The 25,370-nt window shown below is 42.5% G+C and overlaps 1 protein-coding gene across 2 annotated transcripts in view; it reads left to right on the forward strand.

Moving 5' to 3' along the window:
- The window catches only part of HSD17B3 (hydroxysteroid 17-beta dehydrogenase 3), a 39,778-nt gene extending 30,858 nt beyond the window's left edge, over positions 1-8,920 (forward strand). For both annotated transcript variants that reach the window (XM_059142949.1, XM_059142950.1), the window contains 5 exons: positions 1,079-1,113; positions 2,197-2,278; positions 2,906-2,971; positions 4,349-4,498; positions 8,676-8,920. In XM_059142949.1, the coding sequence (XP_058998932.1) occupies positions 1,079-1,113; positions 2,197-2,278; positions 2,906-2,971; positions 4,349-4,498; positions 8,676-8,774 (432 nt within the window). In that variant the 3' untranslated portion in view covers positions 8,775-8,920. The remainder of the gene's footprint in view (positions 1-1,078; positions 1,114-2,196; positions 2,279-2,905; positions 2,972-4,348; positions 4,499-8,675) is intronic.
- The last annotated feature ends 16,450 nt before the right edge of the window (positions 8,921-25,370 follow it).

Here is a 25,370-nt window from a genome sequence, read left to right on the forward strand (position 1 = left end):
CCCACTTTAGGGCACTCCTGCAGGACCCCCAGACAACACAGAAAAATAGGTAAAATTTGTCTTCTGGTCTTTAGCCTCCTTTATTTTTCTGCCCTCCCCATGTGTTTGGATCCTTTCTCCTCAAACCTGCTCCTGAGACAAGGCCTGATGCTGCTCACTTGTCCTTTTGAGAACATTTCGCTGTGTGGGTTTGCCTCTTCCTTAATTCTTCAAAGGGGTACTTTGTAATTATGAATGAAATGCTCTTTTAGGAGCACCTGGGTGGCTCAGTGGGTTAAAGCCTCTGCCTTCAGCTCAGGTCATGATCCCAGGGTCCTGGGATCGAGCCCCACATCGGGCTCTCTGCTTAGCAGGGAGCCTGCTTCCTCCTCTCTCTCTCTGCCTGCCTCTCTGCCTACTTGTGATCTCTGTCAAATAAATAAATAAAATTAAAAAAAAAAAAGAAATGCTTTTTTAATGGGCTATTTAATTTCCAGAACTGGTCGGGAAGACGTCTTCCGGGGCCAGCAAGTTGGGACAGGGAAAGCACTTCTCCACAATGCTGTCATTCTAACAGATAGACAGACATGGTCTGTCTATGGAGCTATTTCACAGACCACCTGCAAGCTCCGGTTGGATTGAGATGTCTAGCCCGTGCCTTGTATGTGTATTGTTCGTGGACACTGGGTAGACTTCCTGATGTCCCCCTACTTCAAACTCATGGGTGAGGTTTATGATGGCCAACCTGCTTATGCCTGTCTCCCAGAATGAAGAGTATCTGGGGAACCTCAGCGGTGATCTCATGGCCAGAAGCCAATTTCCATAATTTTACACTGCCCACATTTTCCAGGAAGATGTTCACTTTATGGGGGGAAGAAACCAGAGACCTCTAATGGTTTGCTGTTTGTCTAGATCACCTTTAGTTTTTTTCAGACTCTAGTGTTGTCAGAATTACCTCCAACAAGTGTCAGCAGAATTTCAAGGCCACCTGAGAGATTAAGCTCATTATCTGGCTTCCTCCAGGACCTGCTTCCCTAAGCCCCACCCACTGGATACTGAGCTCCTTTCAGAGGGCTTAACTCTACCCCTTCTCTTATAGATGACACAGCTAATTCTGAAACACATGGAATCAAGGTAAGGTCTTCTTTTGAAAAAGCACAGAACAGCACAGCCTCCCTGGCCTGGCGGTTAGCTGACCTGGGGACTTGGGATGGGGTAAAGGGGGTGGATGGATAGGCTTCATCTGTCTGCAGCTTTAACCAATGTTAAAACTCCATGAAGGACATGGAGATTGCAGGAGAAATTGTAACTTTCTGGACCAGGCCAACTTTGCAAACAGATAAGTGTATTTGAAGGTCACGTGTAGCATCTACTGGAGGAAGAGAAGAGCCATTTCAGCACACATTTTATTAAAAACATTAACTCATGTTGAACATAAAAGAAACTTCAGAGGTTGGCCTGAGATCAAGGCTATCTCTTGTTATTACTCAAATTTAGTAGTAAAAATCACCACCTATCAGTGTCTCTATTTAGTCCATGGTTTTATTATCCTATTACAACACCCTTTAGGGAACTGAATTTTCTCACGTGGTATTCATTAAATGCGAATGGTTGATAGTTTTATCTTCCCTAGAGGAAGAAGGGGCTTGGCCTTATGGTCTAATTTGCAGTTGCTTGGTTTTTCCAGATTGAACTTTTCTATTTGGGAAGGATTAAAGTTACCAAATTTCAAAACGATTAAGTAAGGACCCTGGAGACTCGTACGAGGGTTCCTGTGTGAGCAGAGGATGGACTGTCAAATTCCGCCCCAGACAGGATTCTGCATTTGACATCTGTCCCGGTGTGCGTCATCTTTAGAAGTTAAAAGGGACCTTGAGCTCATGTAGTCACATTTGATAAAGAAGGGTCCCTTGAGTCACGTCTGATCTGAATTGGCCCTCGGCATTTTGGAGGGGACCTCTGTTGAAGCAGAACCCCTGTTTCCAGTCACCAGCCCTTGATGTCAACTGACTGCTGAGTCCTTGCTTGGTGTCGTTATCCAGGCCATGGGGAAGCGCCACTCACAGTTCTGGGGAGCAGAACTCATCTTTCACGTGGAAGCCTAGAGAGGATGGACTTCTCCAGTGAAATCACAGGAGCCCCTTTGCTTTCTCTTTCTCTTGTGGTATGTGCCATCAGGCAACAGACCATTCAGAACTTTACTTCTTTGTGTTTTAGGCAGAAAGGTCTTATCTTGAACATTTCTTCCGGGGTGGCCCTCTTTCCCTGGCCTCTCTACTCCATGTATTCGGCTTCCAAGGTGAGTGACAACACATGGCCCAAGCTTCCTTCTCCTTCTTTCTCTTGTTTCTCCCACTTGGCATTTTCCTCTGATGTTGGATCATCTGGCAAGCTGATGGACAGATTGTCCAGGGCCTGTCACCAGATGTTTGGGTGCAGATTAGAAAAAGGCACAGCCCCTGGGCCGATGGAACCCTGCAGCAATACAGTGGGAGAGGGGCAGGCCCCGTGGGACTCCAGCCCCACTCATCTCCTTGCCCGGAGCCCTGCTCTCTCGCTGCTGGCAAATAACACTAGAGATTTCTTCTGTCCTAGGAGCCTGGCCAGATGTCTCCATGCCCTAGTCCTAAAAACAAACCCTCAGAGGAGGGGATGTTCCCAGGCCAGGAGACAAGGGGGAGCTCTCCCTGGGTAGGATCACCTGTTTGCCGTGGCCCTCGGCATGTATTGATCCTAAAATGTATGTTCCTGTTTATCAAGGGAGTTTTGCCCAGGCCAAGAAACAAAGTCCTAACTCCCATCAGACAAAATGCTGCCTTTTAAGGTCAAGCAAGTAGGCTCCCTGCAGTGCCCTTTGAAAGCTGAGTAAGTTGCCTCCATGACAAAGGAGGCTCTCCCCTTAGGTGTGTTTTCCTTCTTGCTCCAGGCTTTTGTGTGCACGTTTTCCAAGGCACTGCAAGCAGAATATAAAAGGAAAGGAGTCATCATCCAGGTGAGGTCATCTGCTCTGGGTCCTTGGCACAGGAACTGTGGTGCTCCAGGGAGCTGGGGTCTCCGCCTCCTGCAGGTCTGGCTGGGCAGACATGGTTAGGAGGGAGTGTCTGGAGGACACCCCGGAAGCTCCTGGGACCATCACCGAGGCAACTGAGCCACCCTTGTGCTGCCTGCTGCTGTCCTCACCCATGCCCTGGAGAAGGAACTGGGGCAGGGTGAGTGGGCCCTGCCCCAGGACAGAAATTGGGGTCTTGTCTAACCACCCTTTACTCGCTGACCCAGGTACAGGAGAAGGGCTTAGGTGGGAGGAATTGTGAGAGGAAACAAAAGAAAACTGAGCAATCGATCTGAGTGGGAACAAGGCAGTGGGTAGAGGTTGGGGTACTTTGGGAGCTGGTCATCTGTGATGGGCCACGAAGACCCCACGCAGTGGTTCTTGAGCAGCTGGGGAAGAGGCACTTGGCTTCCTCTTTCACCTGGCAAGGCCCATGGTCATCGTGGAGATGACCTTGTCCCAACTGTCAGCCGGGCTGGGTTGTCACAGCCATTGGTAGTCTCACGGTGTCAGTGACATGCATGGGCTTGGTTCGGCAGCATCGTTAGAGCGAAGTGCTTTCTGGAACCTGGAGTAAACAATTTGCAGACATTTTTTGTTCCTGTTTGGGAAGAAGTTTTATGATCGACTATTAGGAATGAAAAAGGCACACTCACAGCTAAATCTTTAAAATGATGGCTGTACATACTGATGGTGTCGGCTCTGCAGGCTGCAGTGTGTAACTGCTTATTTTTCTTAGCACAACAGGAAAGATGATCAGGAATGTGTCACTCCTGGCTCCTCACTGAAGTGTGAAAGTGGGAATCCAAAGTGCTTTAAATGGCTCCAGCTTTGGCTGTATGTATTAGAAAGAAGCTTCTTGCTTAAAGTTGCCAGATAAAGTACAGGACGTTCAGTTCCATTTGAATTTCAGACAATAACATTTTTTTTTTTTTTTTAGTATCAGTATATCCCATGCAATACTTGGGACATATTACACTGAAGTTTTTTTCCCTTGATTATCTGGATTTCACTTTTAACTGTCCTGCATTTTTATTGTTAGTCTGGCCACAGTGTTCTAAGAGAGAATTCATGTTCTCAGTCATCCTGTGTACATTTGAACCAGCAGACTTCTGCATTAGTGATAAACCAGAAACCAGTTTTTCTGATTCACAGCTCTGTGCCAGTTCTCTGCCTTTCCAGTGCACTGTTGTCAGCGGAGATTCTGTGACTCCTTATAAGAAAGCAGAGCTGGAAAACAAAGGAAGAGTTAGACTGGAGGTTTATTTCTCATTGGTAGACAGATGGCTCCTGTGTTATGGCCTTTATTCCCCATTGTAGGTGCTGACCCCATACGCTGTTTCAACCCCAATGACGAAGCATCTACACACCAACATGGTAACCAAGACTGCTGATGAGTTTGTTCAAGAGTCACTGAATTATGTCACTATTGGAGATGAAACCTGTGGCTGCCTCACCCACGAACTCTTGGTAACTGAGGGCTTCTTTCTCAAAGCATAGGAGGCAGGTGTGCCGGTGGTCCCCGGCAGAGCTCTTCTTTGCTACTGGAGCGGCCAGCCCTGTCCTCTCATGAATTATGTCATGATTGTGAATCATGAGAAGGATTGCGCTGTCAGAGGCTGTTCAGCTAAGCAGTCACATAGTTAGCTAGAAATATGTGGCAATGGGGGAAAGCTGCAGGCCTGGGAGCTCAGCCCAGAGATGATCCCCAGATAGACAGATATCACCCTTGGCTCACCCTCACCTCTTTCCTCAGAAAGGAAGGTGGCTTCCTGAACTCTCGGGAAGGGCAGACCAAAGACCCAGGGAACTTCCCTGGGTGGGGCTGGGTGCTGCAGGTCTTCTCTGGTGTTGAGAAATGTTTTAATACCTGGCTCTCCAGGAAAAAACCCCAAACACTTTGATTTGTAGGGTTTGCTGATTTCCATGGTTTAAATACTCCCCTCGTGCCTGATTAGAAGCTCCCATTGTGTTGTCACTGCCCCTGAATTTAGGCATGTGCATAGTTGGTTCCTGAGAGCAAGTACAAGCTGGTTCTAGCACAACATGGACTCTGTTGAATCTGGAAGTAAGATTTGGTGGCATATGGCTCGAGGAATTCTTGGCATCCCTGGGCTGCTTTTAGAAGCAGCCACAGGCATGAAACAAAGGTAGACTTGACTTTTGCACGCTGATACACAAACACAGTCAGGGTGGTTCTGTTTCCAGTGTCACCAAAAATTTCTAGACATCTTTACTTTCCCTTCATATGTCAACTTTCTCCTCGGCCTCATGGGCCTTCCTCATGGGAATTAGGTTTCTCCCCTCTCTCTTTCTCTCTCGGGTGCTAGAAGGAATACATGAAATCTTCCCAAGCATTCAGTTACCCCCTGAGACTTCTGGTGACTCTACAAGAGTCACAGAGTTGTCTTGGAGGATCGCTTGCTATTTTTACTGTAGAACCTCAACAGTGTGCAGAATCACCAATTTAACACACACTACAAAGGGGACATGCAGAAAGAACGTAAGATCTTGATTTTGCCTGTTGCTGATCCGGTCTTTCTCCAGGTTACTACTTGCCGCATGGCAGGAAAACAAATTAATGGGAAGTCCATTGAGTTTTAATTGAGTTTGATCTAGGAATCTAAATTGGATATTAAGCAAACGTGCTTTTTGTCCATTAGTTAAAGCATTGAGCCTTTCTGGGAGCATGCCTTTCTCTTGCCTCTCTCACTAAGATGATATCGGTGGGGAAGACTGCTCACGATCTCCTGCTGGTCCTTAAGTGTAGTTGTTGCTCCACATCTACCTGGTGCTTGTGCCCCTGTGCTGTGGGGACCAATGACCCTTTCTATCCATTTGGCTTGGCCAGTGAACTCCCAGGTACTGAGGACTTCAGAGCCCTGAATCTCTGCTACTTCCCCCATGTAGCCACAGGCCCATGGGCCATCTGGATCTTTGGTTCATAAAGGCCCTTTTGCTCTCTCTGCTGTATCAGCATCAACATGGACTTGGCTGATGCTGGAAAGGGAAATGTCAGCTCCTCTCTTGCCACACTGAGATAATGTTCTGGGGTTGCACTCCCAAAGAATGGGGGCAATATTCTCCTTTGCCCTCAGTGCTCCCCTAACTTATTTGTCACATGTTCATATTCTTCACCTGAATTCCCTGGGCCCCCCACCCTCCACCCAGCCTAGGCCCACATATAGAAGGATACACATCCTCTAGGATATTGATGTCTTAAATGGAACCCATCAGCATTTAGAAAATGTTTTCTTGAGACCATAGCCCATCTTGCAAGGTTATCGTCTTGCTACACAAAGCAATTCTGGATGTCGAAAGTTGGAAAAATTTTTGCCTTTTCTCTTTTGATTTCTTATGTGTCAAATTAACTCTCCTGTGGCAAATAGATGCCCAGAACAGACTAGGCAAAAGAGTCTTTGTGCCTACTGAAGCAAAAGAGAAAGCAAAAGAGAACACGCAAATCATTAAAGCCATTAAGGCCGATTTGAAGTTTGCTGGAATTTAGAAAAATCATTGAGTCTGAAGTTTGAGCAATCAGATAGAATTGGCTGGTAAACAAGCAAAACTTCTGTTACAAAAAAGGCAAAACAAAGAGAGCATGCTCTTCACTCCCGGGGAGTTTTAGAACAGCAACTGGGCCTGGAACGGAGCCTCTGATGTAGAGTCCTTGTGGTTCTCAGGGTTACTGCTCTTAATCCTCCTAATCATCTTCTTCTTCTTTTTCTTTTCTTTATTTATTTATATTTATTTTCAGTATAACAGTATTCATTGTTTTTGCACCACACCCAGTGCTCCATGCAATTCGTGCCCTCTCTAATACCCACCACCTGGTTCCCCCAACCTCCCACCCTTTAAACTCCTCAGACTGTTTTTCAGAGTCCATAGTCTCTCATAGTTCACCTCCTCTTCCAATTTCCCCCAACTCCCTTCTCCTCTCTATCTCCCCACGTCCTCCATGCTATTTGTTATGCTCCACAAATAAGTGAAACCGTATGATACTTGACTCTCTCTGCTTGACTTATTTCACTCAGCATAATCTCTTCCAGTCCCGTCCATGTTGCTACAAAAGTTGGGTATTCATCCTTTCTGATGGAGGCATAATATCCCATAGTGTATATGGACCACATCTTCCTTATCCATTCGTCTGTTGAAAGGCATCTTGGTTCTTTCCACAGTTTGGTGACCGTGGCCATTGCTGCTCTAAATATTGGAGTACAGATGGCCCTTCTTTTCAGATCTGTATCTTTGGGGTAAATACTCAGTAGTGCAATTGCATAGGGAAGCTCTATTTTTAATTTCTTGAGGAATCTCCACACTGTTCTCCAAAGTGGCTGCACCAACTTGCATTCTCCTAATCATCTTCTAAGACAGGTCATTTGGTTCCTGTTTTACAGTTGAGGAAACTGAAAATCAGAGCTAGATCAGACGCCCAAGGCCACTTGCCTGGTAATGGTGAAGCTAGGGTTTAAGTCCCCCTTTGTCCAATACCATGCTTTTCCTGGTTTCTTCCACACCATCCTTCTAGGTTGGGAGGAGGTAGATAACAGTGGAGATGGAAGAAGGGAACTTCTACAACATTTTCTAGGGCCCTGGAATTTTAATTTATTTCCTTTATGGCTGACTTCACTACGTCAAAACATTTAGCTTAAGGCTAATGAAAGGGCTTGATTTTGCTGTGATATTAAAAAGCTCTAAAGGGGAGAAAAATAAGGTTCCTAAGGAAAAAGTTGTATTCACTCATTGACTTGGCTAGTGGATGAAGGGTTCTATTTGTTCCTCCAGAAGCCTTCTTTTGTCCCTTGCTTTGAAATATCTCAATGAGCACAATAGTCTGAGAATCTGAGCTGCCTGAAGAATGGGAACACTCCCCGGAAAGATCACATTTCTCTCTGGTTGAAATCCTGTTGTTCAGTGGGGAATGGGTAGGCTGAGGAATGATGGAGGCACAGGATTACACCGTGAACAAACATTATTTCTGGGGCCCAGAGGGACGTCTTGCAGGACATGGATATAGTTTGAGGGCAAGAGGTCTTCTAATGCCTGTGCCTACTGCCTGATGTGTGCATCCAGCTAAGCCTTCCTGCCTTGACTTGAAGCTCCCCTCTATGACTCCCCCCAGTTCTGCTTTTCTACGCAAATGCTCAATGTTGGTGATTTATACTTTGCTGTGTCTGACTTTTGTTCATGGACTCATCGATGCATTCATGTATCTACTTAGTGCCTACTATGACTCAGGCATGGTGCCAGGTGGTAAAAGCATTTCTGATTGTTTTCTGGAATCTCATTTTAATAAAAGCTTGGTAGAAAGAACACAAAGACACCGGGAGATTGAGCACTAGGATGAGGAAGTGCGTTTGAAAAGAAGGAGAAAGGTGGGTAGGGTGTTAATGCGGGACAGAGTTCTCTTAATTTAGATTTCCTCAGGGCTGGTTCTACAAGTGACTGTTTTGGTTTCTGAGAAAACTTGTTTGCTGAGAAAGGGTCATAAGACCTTGAAATTTTAGCACAGGCCTAAAAGATTTTGTGATTTAAGTTTAGGAGTCAGAAAAATATTTTTAAAGATGATGAATATACACTGAGATGTTTCCTTCTAACGTGCTTGCTCATCTTTCACCCCCAATACCCATGTTTTTGTCTATTGAAGCGGAGCTTCCTGAGCCTTGTCCCATCATGGGTTTTGTACAGCAGCGCATTCCAGAAGAAATACATGGAGTACCTCAAGCACAATTCCAACATCAAATAGTTCAAATGAGCTGATGTGCCAGCATCATTCTCTTTGCCACGTTCCCTGTTGGTTGCAGGAAACTAAGGAGCCCCGGCCACACCCCTGAATCTGGAGAGGCTGTCACAAATACAGTCCCTAAATACAACTGTTTTGTGTTTTTCTTTGTTGTTGTTGTTTTGCCATTTTACTTGGGTCTGGAGATCTTTGGAAAGTGGTGGTGTAAACACGTGTTTTGTGCAATAGAGTTTTCAGGCTTTGTGTGTGACAAGATGAAGGTGTCTATAGGGGAAACTGGAAGAATTTCTATGTGGGATTATAACACAAATGTGGTGAGAAGAAAGCCTTCGATACCGTGAATATTGAGAACAATTATACATGAGGCTCCTTTTATAGTTATGTTAAAGAATGTTAAAAGTTACTAACTTTACCAAGACTGTTATAGTTTGGAGCACTAAGACGGGCCTCCTCGGAGACCCAGGAAGCTCTAGGGGAAGGGGCTACAGCTACATCAGGCCAGTTTCTAAGGCCTCCCATTTCAACGAATGCAGAACCAGCTTTCTCTAGTTTATTTCTATTCAGGGTTCTATGTCAGAATGTGTTCGTGGAAATAAAACAGAAAACTGTACATTGATAACAATGGCTGAAAAGCCATTGCTCCCATGCAGGAGTTGATATCTGCAAAAATAAGATTTTTTTTTAGGTCTCTATGTTTTGGGGTACTGGGTGGATGGCTTACCTTGTCAACACAGAGAGGGTGGTGTGTTGGGGGAACTACTAGCCTTCAACTCTGCAGGGAGTCAGAGAAGAAGCATGTGTTTTGGCTGGCCTTGGTCAGTCTACCATGGGCTTCCCCAAAGATATCACCATACTCTAGGCACGGCAGGTATTTGGTGGCACTCATCTTTTCTGAGATCATTGGCATTTATGGTGTGAGAGAAGGGAGAAGAATTTATGTACTGCTGTCCTAGTTATAAAAGGAGTCAGGAGATTTGGCTGGAATTTATGGAACATTTTGATGTTTGGAGGGAAGCACGGGGTAGATAGAACATTTAAAACCTTGGAAAATCATGGGCTGAAATGAAACCTGCTCTGGGGAAAAGACTGGGAAAAATTCATTCTAACGTATGGGTATCTATTTAAATTATCTCAGTTATGAGTAACAATAATAACTACAATACAGAATGTTTTTATGGTACCCATTGGTATTGGTTATTTACCCGTTGTCCTCTGTCCTAAGCCCCCCATTTCATACTCTGATTGTTGATGTTGGGCTGGGAAATTTCCAAAGCTTATGCCAGCTGGCTTTGTGTTCGATTCTACCCATGGGGGTCAAATCTGGGAGCGTAAAAGAAGGCGAGGGCTGAGGGAAACTCCTTCCTGTTTGGATTCTTGTTACCATGCCTCTGCAGAGGGGATGGCATTAGCCAGACTCAGCACCTACCAGGAAGCCGGAAGTTAGCACTAATCCCACAGTGCCCCCTTTAGGGAACTGAGCATTAAAACCATACAGAGGCTTCCCCTTGGACCACCCAGTTGCCAGAAACACCACCTCCCCTGCTGGTTCTACCAGCCCTGTTGTTACTGATAACTGAATTACTAAGTATCCATCCTCTTTTTGTTCTTTCAGCCTTCTGCTGCTGGTGTTACCAATTACTTCTACTAAATCCCTTCTCTCTGAAATACTCAGTGTGCTTGGTCCTGACTGAGACTATGCTCAGCTGATTACCTTGCCTGATCTGGGATGCAGGCTAGATGGGTGGACTTTTTTTTTTTTTTTTTACAATGAAGAATCAGAAACTCTTTATCAATCAGGGTCCCCACAGGAAACAGAAGGCATGATCAAGCAATTGGAGAAATTATTTGCAAATATGTGGGGAGGGTGTAGGGAAGTCATCAGGGACATCAGGAAGTTATCACCCCCCCCCCCCGAGCCTGAGGCGGCCGGGAAGGGATCAGTTATAGACCCCCTGAGAGAGACAGAGAAAGGGAGGTGGTGGTTGGGGGAAGGAGGGGAAGAAGAAGAAGGGATGGAGAAAGAACAGGATAAGGAACACTGTGTCAGAGGAGCTGTGACCTCTAGCTGACAGATGCTGCCAGACTTTGGCCACCCTGTAGAGAGGGAGAGAGGAATAGGAACGGTGATATTGTAATTTATAATAAGAAATATTAGGTCATCCCCATTCCCATTCCTTGGAATTTCCCAGGTGATAAGAGTAATAAGTGAGCCATTTGTTGTTCATAACTAGCCCCTTTCAACCACAGTTGAGTTTATGTCAATGAGGCGACTTTTGGGAAGCCCCTAAGGATGGAAGCTTGTTGCCAGGGGGAACTGACCATGTGATTAGAAGGTTGGAACTTGCAGTCTTATTCCTCGACCTTTGTGGAGAGTAGAGAAGCTGGAGGTTGAGTTCAATCACCAATGACCACTAATTTAATCAATCTTGCCTATGTAATGAAGGCTCTATAGACTATGGGGTTTGGAGAGCTTCCAGGTTGGCGAATAGGTGCTAAGAGGGCAGCGTGCCCCGAGAGGACACGGAAGGTCCACACCTCTTCCCACATACCTTGCCCTATGCATCTCTTACATCTAGCTATTCTTGAGTTGTATTCTTTTACAATAAACTGGCGATCTAGCGAGCAAACTGTTGTCCTCAGTTCTGTGAGCCATTCCAGAAAATGACTAAACCTGGGCAGGTGTCGTGGGGACTTTCAATTTATAGCCAGTAAATTGATCAGAAGCTCAGGTGACAACCTGTTGGCACCTAAAGTGGGGGAAGTCTTGTAGGATTGCCTTTAACCTGTGGGATCTGATGCTCTTCTCAGGTAAAGAGTGTCAGAATTGAGTTTAAATTGTAGGACACCCAGCTGGTGTCTGAAAATTGCTTGGTGTGGGGAAATCTCTCCACATATTTGATGATCAGCATTATTGAAAGTAGAGTGTTGAGGGGTCCCGACATCCCCGCGAGCTCGCGGTTTCTGCTCCAGACTTTAATTTCCTAAAGATAGAGGTCGATCTTTCTTAAAGAATGTACTTTTAGGAGGAGGAGTCAAGATGGCGGAGAAGTAGCAGGCTGAGACTACTTCAGCTAGCCGGAGATCAGCTAGATAGCTTATCTAAAGATTGCAAACACCTGAAAATCCATCGGCAGATCGAAAAGAAGAAGAACAGCAATTCTGGAAACAGGAAAACAACCACTTTCTGAAAGGTAGGACCGGCGGAGAGGTGAATCCAAAGCGACGGGAAGATAGACCCTGGGGGGAGGGGCCGGCTCCCGGCAAGCAGCGGAGCAACCACGCAGAAAATCAGGACTTTTAAAAGTCTGTTCTGCTGAGGGACATCGCTCCAGAGGCTACCCGGGGCAAAGCCCACACGGGGTCAGCGTGGCCTCGGGTCCCGCAGGGTCACAGAAGGATCGGGGGTGTCTGAGTGTCGCAGAGCTTGCGGGTATTGGAACAGGAAAGCCGGCTACAGAGACAGAGCCGACAGTAAGCTCGCAGCTCGGGGTGACCTTGAACCGGTCGCAGGCTCGCTGAGCTCGGAGCACAGCCGGAGGTCAGGCAGACGGGAGTAACTGGGCGCTGGGCGCTGTTCTCTGAGGACGCACTGAGGAGTGCGGCCCTGGGCTCTCGGCTCCTCCAGGCTGGAGACCAGGAGGCCGCCATTTGTATTCCCGTCCTCCGGAACTCTACTGAGAGTGCTCAGAGAACAAAAGTTCCTGAAAGCAAACCCGAGCGGATTACTCACCCTGGCCCCGGGTAAGGGCGGTGTAATTCTGCCTGGGGCAAAGACACTTGAGAATCACTACAACAGGCCCCTCCCCCAGAAGATCAACAAGAAATCCAGCCGATACCAAGTTCACCTACCAGGCAGAATGGTAGGTGAACTCTACCAAGCAGAGCAGCAGAATTCCAGAGGAGGAGAAAGCCAAGCATGGAACTCATGGCTTTTTCCCTGTGATTTTTTTTAGTCTTGCAGTTAATTTAATTTTTTTCTTTTTCATTTTTTGTTTTTTTTTCTCACCTTCGGGTAAAATTTTTTTTTAACTGTTACTTTTTTCTTTTTTAACGATTTTTTACTAGTTTATCTAATATATATATATATATATATATATATATATATATTTTCTTTTTTATATTTTTCTTAGGTGTTTTCTTTTTTTTAATTTCTTTTCTTTTCTCTTTTTTTTTTTCTTTCTTCCTTTTTGAACCTCTTTTTATCCCCTTTCTCCCTCCTCACGATTTCGGATCTCTTCTAATTTGGTTAAAGCATATTTTCCTGGGGTTGTTGCCACCCTTTTAGTATTTTACTTGCCCCTTCATATACTCTTATCTGGACAAAATGACAAGACGGAAAAATTCAACACAAAAAAAAGAACAAGAGGCAGTACCAAAGGCTAGGGACCTAATCAATACAGACATTGGTAATATGTCAGATCTAGAGTTCAGAATGACAATTCTCAAGGTTCTAGCCGGGCTCGAAAAAGGCATGGAAGATATTAGAGAAACCCTCTCGAGAGATATAAAAGCCCTTTCTGGAGAAATAAAAGAACTAAAATCTAACCAAGTTGAAATCAAAAAAGCTATTAATGAGGTTCAATCAAAAATGGAGGCTCTCACTGCTAGGATAAATGAGGCAGAAGAAAGAATTAGTGATATAGAAGACCAAATGACAGAGAATAAAGAAGCTGAGCAAAAGAGGGACAAATAGCTACTGTACCACGAGGAGAGAATTCGAGAGATAAGTGACACCATAAGACAAAACAACATTAGAATAATTGGGATTCCAGAAGAAGAAGAAAGAGAGAGGGGAGCAGAAGGTATACTGGAGAGAATTATTGGGGAGAATTTCCCCAATATGGCAAAGGGAACGAGCATCAAAATTCAGGAGGTTCAGAGAACGCCCCTCAAAATCAATAAGAATAGGCCCACACCCCGTCACCTAATAGTAAAATTTACAAGTCTCAGTGACAAAGAGAAAATCCTGAAAGAAGCCCGGGAAAAGAAGTCTGTAACATACAATGGTAAGAATGTTAGATTGGCAGCTGACTTATCCACAGAGACCTGGCAGGCCAGAAAGAGCTGGCATGATATTTTCAGAGCACTAAACGAGAAAAACATGCAGCCAAGAATACTATACCCAGCTAGGCTATCATTGAAAATAGAAGGAGAGATTAAAAGCTTCCAGGACAAACAAAAACTGAAAGAATTTGCAAATACCAAACCAGCTCTACAGGAAATATTGAAAGGGGTCCTCTAAGCAAAGAGAGAGCCTACAAGTGGTAGATCAGAAAGGAACAGAGACCATATACAGTAACAGTCACCTAACAGGCAATACAATGGCACTAAATTCATATCTCTCAATAGTTACCCTGAATGTTAATGGGCTAAATGCCCCTGTCAAAAGACACAGGGTATCAGAATGGATAAAAAACCAAAACCCATCTATATGTTGCCTCCAAGAAACTCATTTTAAGCCCGAAGACACCTCCAGATTTAAAGTGAGGGGGTGGAAAAGAATTTATCATGCTAATAGACATCAGAAGAAAGCAGGAGTGGCAATCCTTATATCAGATCAATTAGATTTTAAGCCAAAGACTATAATAAGAGATGAGGAAGGACACTATATCATACTCAAAGGGTCTATCCAACAAGAAGATTTAACAATTTTAAATATCTATGCCCCCAACGTGGGAGCAGCCAACTATATAAACCAATTAATAACAAAATCAAAGAAACACATCAACAATAATACAATAATAGTAGGGGACTTTAACACTCCCCTCACTGAAATGGACAGATCATCCAAGCAAAAGATCAGCAAGGAAATAAAGGCCTTAAACGACACACTGCACCAGATGGACATCACAGATATATTCAGAACATTTTCATCCCAAAGCAACAGAATACACATTCTTCTCTAGTGCACATGGAACATTCTCCAGAATAGATCACATCCTCGGTCCTAAATCAGGACTCAACCAGTATCAAAAGATTGGGATCATTCCCTGCATATTTTCAGACCACAATGCTCTAAAGCTAGATCTCAACCACAAAAGGAAGTTTGAAAAGAACCCAAATACATGGAGACTAAACAGCATCCTTCTAAAGAATGAATGGGTCAACCAGGAAATTAAAGAAGAATTGAAAAAAATCATGGAAACAAATGATAATGAAAATACAACGGTTCAAAATCTGTGGGACACAACAAAGGCAGTCCTGAGAGGAAAATATATAGCGGTACAAGCCTTCCTCAAGAAACAAGAAAGGTTTCAGGTACACAACCTAACCCTACACCTAAAGGAGCTGGAGAAAGAACAAGAAAGAAACCCTAAGCCCAGCAGGAGAAGAGAAATCATAAAGATCAGAGCAGAAATCAATGAAATAGAAACCAAAAAAACAATAGAGCAAATCAACGAAACTAGGAGCTGGTTCTTTGAAAGAATTAATAAAATTGATAACCCCCTGGCCAGACTTATCAAAAAGAAAAGAGAAAGGACCCAAATAAATAAAATCATGAATGAAAGAGGAGAGATCACAACTAACACCAACGAAATACAAACTATTATAAAAACATACTATGAGCAACTCTACGCCAATAAATTTGACAATCTGGAAGAAATGGATGCATTCCTAGAAACATATAAACCACCACAACTGAACCAGGAAGAAATAGAAAGCCTGAACAGACCCATAACCAGTAAGGAGATTGAAACAGTCATTAAAAATCTCCAAACAAACAAAAGCCCAGGGCCAGACGGCTTCCTGGGGGAGTTCTACCAAACATTTAAAGAAGAACTAATTCCTATTCTCCTGAAACTGTTCCAAAAAATAGAAATGGAAGGAAAGCTTCCAATCTCATTTTATGTGGCCAGCATCACCTTGATCCCAAAACCAGACAAGGATCCCACCAAAAAAGAGAGCTATAGACCAATATCCTTGATGAACACAGATGCGAAAATACTCAACAAAATACTAGCCAATAGGATTCAACAGTACATTAAAAAGATTATTCACCACGACCAAGTGGGATTTATTCCAGGGCTGCAAGGTTGGTTCAACATCCACAAATCAGTCAATGTGATACAACACATCAATAAAAGAAAGAACAAGAACCATATGATACTCTCAATAGTTGCTGAAAAAGCATTTGACAAAGTACAGCATCCCTTCCTGATCAAAACTCTTCAAAGTGTAGGGATAGAGGGCACATACCTCAATATCATCAAAGCCATCTATGAAAAACCCACCGCAAATATCATTCTCAATGGAGAAAAACTGAAAGCTTTTCCGCTAAGGTCAGGAACACGGCAGGGATGTCCATTATCACCACTGCTATTCAACATAGTACTAGAGGTCCTACCCTCAGCAATCAGACAACAAAAGGAAATTAAAGGCATCCAAATCCGCAAAGAAGAAGTCAAATTATCACTCTTCGCAGATGATATGATACTATATGTGGAAAACCCAAAAGACTCCACTCCAAAACTGCTAGAACTTATACAGGAATTCAGTAAAGTGTCAGGATATAAAATCAATGCACAGAAATCAGTTGCACTTCTCTACACCAACAGCAAGACAGAAGAAAGAGAAATTAAGGAGTCAATCCCATTTACAATTGCATCCAAAACCATAAGATACCTAGGAATAAACCTAACCAAAGAGACACAGAATCTATACTCAGAAAACTATAAAGTACTCATGAAAGAAATTGAGGAAGACACAAAGAAATGGAAAAATGTTCCATGCTCCTGGATTGGAAGAATAAATATTGTGAAAATGTCTATGCTACCTAAAGCAATCTACACATTTAATGCAATTCCTATCAAAGTACCATCCATCTTTTTCAAAGACATGGAACAAATAATTCTAAAATTTATATGGAACCAGAAAAGACCTCGAATAGCCAAAGGGATATTGAAAAAGAAAGCCAACGTTGGTGGCATCACAATTCCGGACTTCAAGCTCTATTACAAAGCTGTCATCATCAAGACAGCATGGTACTGGCACAAAAACAGACACATAGATCAATGGAACAGAATAGAGAGCCCAGAAATAGACTCTCAATTCTATGGTCAACTAATCTTCGACAAAGCAGGAAAGAATGTCCAATGGAAAAAAGACAGCCTCTTCAATAAATGGTGCTGGGAAAATTGGACAGCCACATGCAGAAAAATGAAATCGGACCATTTCCTTACACCACACACAAAAATAGACTCAAAATGGATGAAGGACCTCAATGTGCGAAAGGAATCCATCAAAATCCTCGAGGAGAACAGAGGCAGCAACCTCTTCGACCTCTGCCGCAGCAACATCTTCCTAGGAACAACGCCAAAGGCAAGGGAAGCAAGGGAAAAAATGAACTATTGGGATTTCATCAAGATCAAAAGCTTTTGCACAGCAAAGGAAACAGTTAACAAAATCAAAAGACAACTGACAGAATGGGAGAAGATATTTGCAAACGACATATCAGATAAAGGACTAGTGTCCAGAATCTATAAAGAACTTAGCAAACTAAACACCCAAAGAACAAATAATCCATTCAAGAAATGGGCAGAGGACATGAACAGACATTTCTGCAAAGAAGACATCCAGATGGCCAACAGACACATGAAAAAGTGCTCCATATCACTCAGCATCAGGGAAATACAAATCAAAACCACAATGAGATATCACCTCACACCAATCAGAATGGCTAAAATCAACAAGTCAGGAAATGACAGATGCTGGCGAGGATGCGGAGAAAGGGGAACCCTCCTATACTGTTGGTGGGAATGCAAGCTGGTGCAGCCACTCTGGAAAACAGCATGGATGTTCCTCAAAATGTTGAAAATAGAACTGCCCTATGACCCAGCAATTGCACTATTGGGTATTTACCCTAAAGATACAAACGTAGTGATTCAAAGGGGCACGTGCACCCGAATGTTTATAGCAGCAATGTCCACAATAGCCACACTATGGAAAGAACCTAGATGTCCATCAACAGATGAATGGATCAAGAAGATGTGGTATATATACACAATGGAATACTATGCAGCCATCAAAAGAAATGAAATCTTGCCATTTGCGACAACATGGATGGAACTAGAGCGTATCATGCTTAGCAAAATAAGTCAAGCAGAGAAAGACAACTATCATATAATTTCCCTGATATGAGGAAGTGGTGATGCAACATGGGGGCTTAAGTGGGTAGGAGAAGAATAAGTGAAACAAGATGGGATTGGGAGGGAGACAAACCATAAGTGACTCTTAATCTCACAAAACAAACTGAGGGTTGCTGGGGGGAGGGGTTTTGGGAGAAGGGGGTGGGATTATGGACATTGGGGAGGGTATGTGCTTTGGTGAGTGCTATGAAGTGTGTAAACCTGGTGATTCACAGACCTGTACCCCTGGGGATAAAAATATATGTTTATAAAAAATAAAAAATTAAAAAAAAAGAAAAGGAAAGTAGAGTGTTGAGAGGAGAAACAGTAGTGTTTTTCCTTTGCAGGACCAGGTACCTCAATTTCATTGTCCTGCTGTCCTCTGGGTCTCTTGCTGGTGCTTCCCATTGGTCACATCTAACTGGAAGCTAGCTCCCTGATGTAATTCACAAGGTTCGTCTCCTGAGACACTAGGTCAGAGGGTGGGGGAAGAACAGAGATTGAATTTGGAGGGGAGGGATACAACACACGATCCATATATTAAGTGCTTTTCTCAAAGTCATACCATTAATAGTTGGTACCTCCTGAATGGGGACCCTGGGTTTCTGCCTATACTCAACTCTATGTTTCAAAAGGGGTAATATTTGAAACCCAAAGAACAAGTATCTTATTGTGGAATTCAAGATTTCAGCAAAGTAGAAGCTATCTTACAGACATTAAAGCCTAATCTGCTTAAATGTGAGACAAACAAGGTTGCTGCTGTTCCAGTTATTGTTGCTGTGTAACAAGATATTCCCCAAATTAGTGGTATAAAAGAACAACCGTTTTCTTGTGCTCACAGATTTTGTGGGTCAGAAAGGGTAAAGTGGGGTGTTTTGTTTTGCTCCATGATATCTGGCAGCTAAGTTGGGAGCACTCAGAGGCTGGAAATGAGTCAGCCCCTGAAACTGGAACTATCTGAATGATTGCTTAGTTACATGTCTGGCGACTGATGGCAGTTATTTTCTGGGACCCCAGCTGGGGCTGCTGGATAGAAACCTATTCATGGCCCCTCTATGTTTTACTTGGTTTTACCCACAGCTTGGTGACTGGGTTTCAAGAATGAGAATCCTAGAGAGAACTAGGAGGAAGCCATACTGTCTTATAAGACTAGCCTTGAATTTCTCATGACATATTCTCAAGCCCTTCCAGATTCAGTGGGAAGGAACACAAGGCTCACCTTCTGACGGAAGAAGTACCTAAATATTGCTGTGGCCATATTTAGAAAATACAATGACTCATGCTAATTAATCTTACAATAAGTATTTGTTCTAGCATGGATCATAGGGAATTAGTAGGCATTTCAACTGTTGAAGGAGCAGCTTATAAAACTGTAGACACTATGTTTCTAAACCCTCACATCCAATCTTAGTAAATTTGCCTTTAGGGAGTCACTTTCACAATCAGCAGCTTAGGTGAGCAAAGGAATGTGCTTCAGCGTACACAACCTGGGGCAGATTTGAGATAGAGTTTTTAGTTGTGTAATATGTGGGTTCACCCAACGTATTGATCCTGAATTGATTTGTCTAGCAAGCTTTCTGAGGGCCTTTATTATATTTTTTTTAAAAGATTTGTTTCTTTATTATTTGGAGGGGAGGTGCAGAGAGAGAGAATCTCCAGCCGACTTCCCTGCTGAGTGTGGAGCCTGATGCTGGCTTGATCTCACAACCCTGAGATCAGGACTAAAATTAAGAGTTAGACACTTAACCAACTGAGCCACCCAGCTGCCCCAAGGGCCTTTAGCTTAAGGGAAGAGTTTCTCACAGTAAAGGCCCAGGGTGTTGAATTGAAGTGAGGGTAGAAAAACTCTGTATTTTAAGATCTTTATCCTAGTAACCACTAGTACTAGAAACTAGTTGACATTTGTTGAATACTAATAATGAGTCAGGGACTATATAAATTTTCATGACAACTTAGAAAGTAGGAACTATTATTAATATTACCTTCAGTTTACAGTTGAGGAAATGAAGGTACAGAAAAGTGGAGTCGTTCACTTGACCAGTGAGCGGCAGAGCTGGGTTTTGAACATGGGTCATCTTCCAGGAGGTGGTAGAGCCCCGCCAGCTGGGGATGAGACTCTTTAATTGGGCTTAAGATCAAGGGGTGAGCACTATTCCCTCAAGACTGTTTTTCACTGTCATGTGGTGAAGAGAGGAGAGCAATCAGGCTTTGCAGCCAAGCCCACGCACCTCAATTTCAACACTTGCCAAACTTACGATCGTCTGGGAATCATTTGGGAAGAGGGAGGCTTGCCAGATATCTCTAAACTTTTGTTTCCACTGAGCAGTACCAGGCTCTTGTCTCTCGCCTGATTCTTCTTTTTGTATGAATGGCTTGGAACCTCAAGGAACGTCATCAACAGCTGGTCATGTTGATAGAAGGATTCGCTCTGTGTTCTTCCAGCCTTCCATTTGTGCTACCTCCCAGGATGCCAAAGTCTGGAGAATCACTCTGACAACACTTAGAGCAAGAGAATGAAGTGATTATGGGCTGCTGCTCTGAAAAAAACTTGGGAGCTTGTTGCTGGGCAGCTCCCTGGGGTGTCATCCTTGCCTTGCTCTTTTGGGATGGGAACCAAAATGTTCCACTTCAAACAGACTCCGTTAGCCTTTCAGAGAAAACTGAAGACGGTCAGACCAGGGTCAGCATGATTTTAATCAAGTTTGTCTGCTTCTATGCCAAAGAATGATGTTTATTCATCATTCTGTAGTTTATCATCAAACTGTAGTTTATCCACTTTGTTTAGGGCTCAGTCTGGCCTGAATTGCTACTGCCCTCTAATGGGCTGGGTGGGTCTTTCTAACTAATCCTGTAGGAATTTTAAAATAGAATCCAATTTGAGAAAAGAAATCCCTCAAAACATTTTTTTTAGTTCTTTTTTTTTTTTTTTTAAGATTTTATTTAGTCATTTTACAGACGGAGATCACAGGTAGGCAGAGAGAGAGGAGGAAGCCGACTCCCCGCTGAGCAGAGAGCCTGATGCAGGGCTCGATCCCAGGACCCTGGGATCATGACCTGAGCCAAAGGCAGAGGCTTTAACCCACTGAGCCACCAGGTGCCCCTATAGCTTTTTTTTTTTTAATTGAGATGTAATTGGCACGTAACATTATATTAGTTCCAGGAGTACAACACAATGATTTGCTGTATGTATTGATCACAAAACGATCACCACAATAAGTCTAGTTAATATCCATCACTGCACGTGGTTACAATTTTTTTTTTTTTTTGCAAGAACTTTAAGATCTTAGCAACTTCTAGATGCAGATACGGCATTATTACTTGTCACCATGCTGTATATCACGTCCCCAGGACTTATTTATTTTATGACTGGAAGTTTGCACCTTTTGACCATCTTCTTCCATTTTGCCAATTCCCTCCCCCCAACCTCCGGTAATCACCAATCTGTTCTCTGTATCTATGAGCATGGGTGTTTTTGTTTTTTTTTTTTTAGATTCTACGTATAAGTGAGATCATATAAGGTTTTTCTTCCAATTTTTTTGGTGCTGCCTGTGTGTGTGTGTGTGTGTGTAGGTGGGTAGGGGGTTCCTCAAGAGACAAAGAAAAGGAGCAAAGAAGAAAAAGAAAAAATGACTGTTTCAGGTTCACACATTGATGAGATGGCTGACAGTGGGTCTGGTTCCATCATCAGTAAAATTAGAAGGCCTGACCACATGTTCTATAATTCAGCTCTTATAGTTTATAAATTTTAAGTCAGTTTTGGAAATAAATTTTCTTTCTCAATCTTTAAAAATAAATTCTTGACTATAATCATTTATGCAGAGTAGGCAATGTGAAGTACTTATCATATTACTTAGGTTCAAGATCATTTGTGAGACTCCAGCAGTGGCTTAAAAATGGAAGACATTGATTTCTTATTCGTTTGAAAGCTTGTAGATAGGCAGTTGATGACAAGGATGGTAGCTGAGCTGAATGAAGCTTGGAAGTGACCAGGATCCTGCCGGCTTACTGCTACCCTACTCCTAGTGTGTCAGAGCTGATGGTTGGGTCTCCGGCCACCATATTCACATTCAGGTAGCAAGATGGAAGAAAGGGATGATAAAAAAGGAGTCTAGAATGTATGTCAGTTTCATTTTAAGGAAGATTCCTGGAAGCTGTCACACGATACATTCTTTTATTCTCATAGGCAGAGCTTAGTCATTCTGTCCCACCTAACAGCAGGGAGGGCTGACTTTCTGCAACACCATATGCACATCCCAAGACTTCCATACTGTGGAAACAAACAAACAAACAAACAAACAAACCATTTTTGTCCACCTTTTACAGATAAGGACATAGACGTTAACCTGTCATAAGCCACATAGATTAAAAATGCAAGACCTGAGATTTTCCCCTACTCGGTCTGATAACAAAATTCATGGGTTTTTTTCCTCCCGGTATATCTCTCACATCACATTTCAGTTAAAATTTTAATGAGGTACCAAGACATGAATCAATTATAAAACAAGGCAGATATTTGTTAAGTGTTAGAATATGTGGCAGAAAGCAGTAATCCCCCTCCAGCAGTTCGCTGTGGTTTGGAAGCTCCCATGTGCCGACCTCACACCAGAGCTATGACTTAGCCCTCTGGAGAGAGCGCATGAGGATCTGTGAGGCAGAGGCCCCTGACTTGGGCCAAAGTTGGGAAGCTCATCAAAAATGTTGGTTAAATCTGGGAATCATAGAGGATAATACATACTTTAAACATTTTATTTTATTTTTTGGAAGATTTTATTTTTATTTATTTGAGACAGAGAAAATGAGAGAGAGAGAGAGAGCATGAGAGGGGAAAGGTCAGAAGGAGAAGCAGACTCTGTTGAGCAGGGAGCCTGACGTGAGACTTGACCCTAGAACTCCAGGATCATGACCTGAGCTGGAGGCAGTCGCCCAACCAACTGAGCCACCAAGGCGCCCCATACTTTAAATATTTTAATTAAAAAAATTGCTATGAAAAATTTCAAACACACAGAACAGTGTGTCATATCCTCATTATACTATTTAATAATTAATCAGCATTTTGCCATTTTTGCTTTACCTGTAATTTCATTTTTCTGCCCATCCCCCACTTAAGTTTTAAAATTCCATTTTCTTTAGGTAAAATTTACTTACATTAAAATACACAAATCTTAACTATACAATTTTGACAAATGGATACAGGTGTGTGAACCATAGCCTATCAAGATCTGGAGCTTTTCTATTACCCCAGAAAGTTTCCCAAGTTCTGTCATAATAGATTAGTTTTGTGTGCTATAGAATTTTATATAAATGAAATCATACAGTACGGATTCTTTTGTGTTTGGCTTTTTTTACTTGGTATTGCATCTATGACATTCACTTGTGTTGTTGAATTTGTTCCTTTTACTGTTGAGTATTATTTCATGTAGGAATATATCACAATTTGTTTATTTACTCTCCTCTTCATGGACATTTAATCTTCCAGTTTGGGTTATCATGACAAATACTGCTATGAACATTTTTTTTTTAAGATTTTATTTATTTATTTGACAGACAGAGATCACAAGTAGGCAGAGAGAGAGAGAGAGAGGAGGAAGCAGCCTCCCCACTGAGCAGAGAGCCCTATGTGGGGCTCGATCCCAGGACTCTGGGATCATGACCTGAGCCGAAGGCAGAGGCTTTAACCCACTGAGCCACCCAGGCGCCCCTGCTATGAACATTTTTGCCTAAGTTGTTTTTTTTTGACATATGTTTCCATTTCTCTTAGGTTTATACCCAGGACTGAATTTACTAGGTCAAAGGGTGAGTGTATTAAACATTTTATTTTAACTGAAAACATATAAAAACAGATTCTTTTGCCAACCTTTTAATGTTGGGCCAAGTCCTTTCTTTTAAGTATGCGTCCACTGATTGGAATTGCAACTAGTCTTTCTCACATAAATCACATTAATATAATACATCAACTATAATATATAGGTTTTATTTCTTTAAAGGGGAATGAGAACTTAAAGACATTTAAAAACAATCAAAATGCTGAATCCTTTCAGATTTTCAACTCCTCCAACAATCTTTTTCAGTCATCATGTCCACATCTAATATAACTAAGGTAATTTTTATCAATTTGCTTTTATTGAGTCTTCCCAAAGCATTCACTTTAACTTTCATAGTAATAATTCTTTTTCTTTTGATGTCAATATTTTATTGGTTTATATAATTTTAAATTCAATTGCATAATTACAATAATAATATAATACAACTGACACAAACAGGATGCCTTTTCATCAGCACAGAACTCAACGGGTAGGAAGAAATGAAAGGGTACGTAGCAGAGAGGAGCTTTATACTTGGTAGTAGATGGGTAGTAGATTTGGAGACAGTAGGTTTTATAGAGAGAACATAGAGGGCCAGTTTTCTCTGGTTACTATTGCTGGGTAATGACTCCAAAACTCAGCAGCTTAGAGCAACTATTTTATTGTGCTCATGGATTCTGCTGGTTATGAATTCATATAGGACTTGGTGAGAAGGACTTGTATCTGCTTCAGGGTGTGTGGAGTCTCAGCTGGGAAGGTTTGATGGGTGGATGTGACAATGGCTGGGGACTGGATATCATATGAAGGTCTCTATTTACACATCTAATGACTGATGTGAGCTATTGGCAAAGGACTTCAGCTGGAGCTGTCAGTTGAAGCTTCCCTGCTTGGGCTTCCTCAGAGCATAGAGATCTTCTTGCTTGTCAAGTCGGCTTCAACAGAGAGTGCCCCAGTGAATTTATAGAATACACATTTTTAAACCTGGTAGAAAGTTATTTCTGTTTAGCCCAAATAGATGATATTGTACATCTTTTTATGGACTTTTTTGCCATCCATGTATCTTCTTTGGTGAAATGCCCATCCCAGTCTCTTACTCATTTTTGAAATAGGTTTTTTATTTGTTTCTTACTGTACCCTTTCTTACTGTAGGGTCTAGAGAGTTTTTCTGTATCCTGCATTTAAGTCCTCTGAGTTTCGCTGATATGATTTGCAATCCTCTACTCCTGCCATCTCCTGTCTGTGGGCTTGTCTTTTTATCTTCTTAATATTAAGGATCTTTTGCCAGGCAAACATTTTAAAATTGGGTGAGGTCCAGTTGATTAAAATCTTCTTCTGTGGAGTGTGCCTTTGTTGTCATATCTAAAAATTTTGTTTGTAATCTTAGGTCACAGATATTTTCTCCTGTTTTCCTCTAAAACTTTTATAATTTTACATTTAGATCTATAATCCTTTTTAAGTTAATTTTTATATAATGTGTGAAGTTTAGGTTGAAGTTCTTGTTTTTGCCTATGAACACCTAATTGCTCAAGTACAATTTTGTGAAAAGACCACCACTTTTCCATTGATTTCCTATTGCATCTTTGTCTAAATTGAGTTTGCCATCCTTGTGTGAACCTATTTCTGAAACTTCTATACTGTTTCATTGATTTACGTGTCTATGCTTCTTCTGACAC

This window comes from Mustela lutreola, chromosome 12 (assembly GCF_030435805.1).
Source record: "Mustela lutreola isolate mMusLut2 chromosome 12, mMusLut2.pri, whole genome shotgun sequence".
Classification (NCBI taxonomy): Eukaryota; Metazoa; Chordata; class Mammalia; order Carnivora; family Mustelidae; genus Mustela; species Mustela lutreola.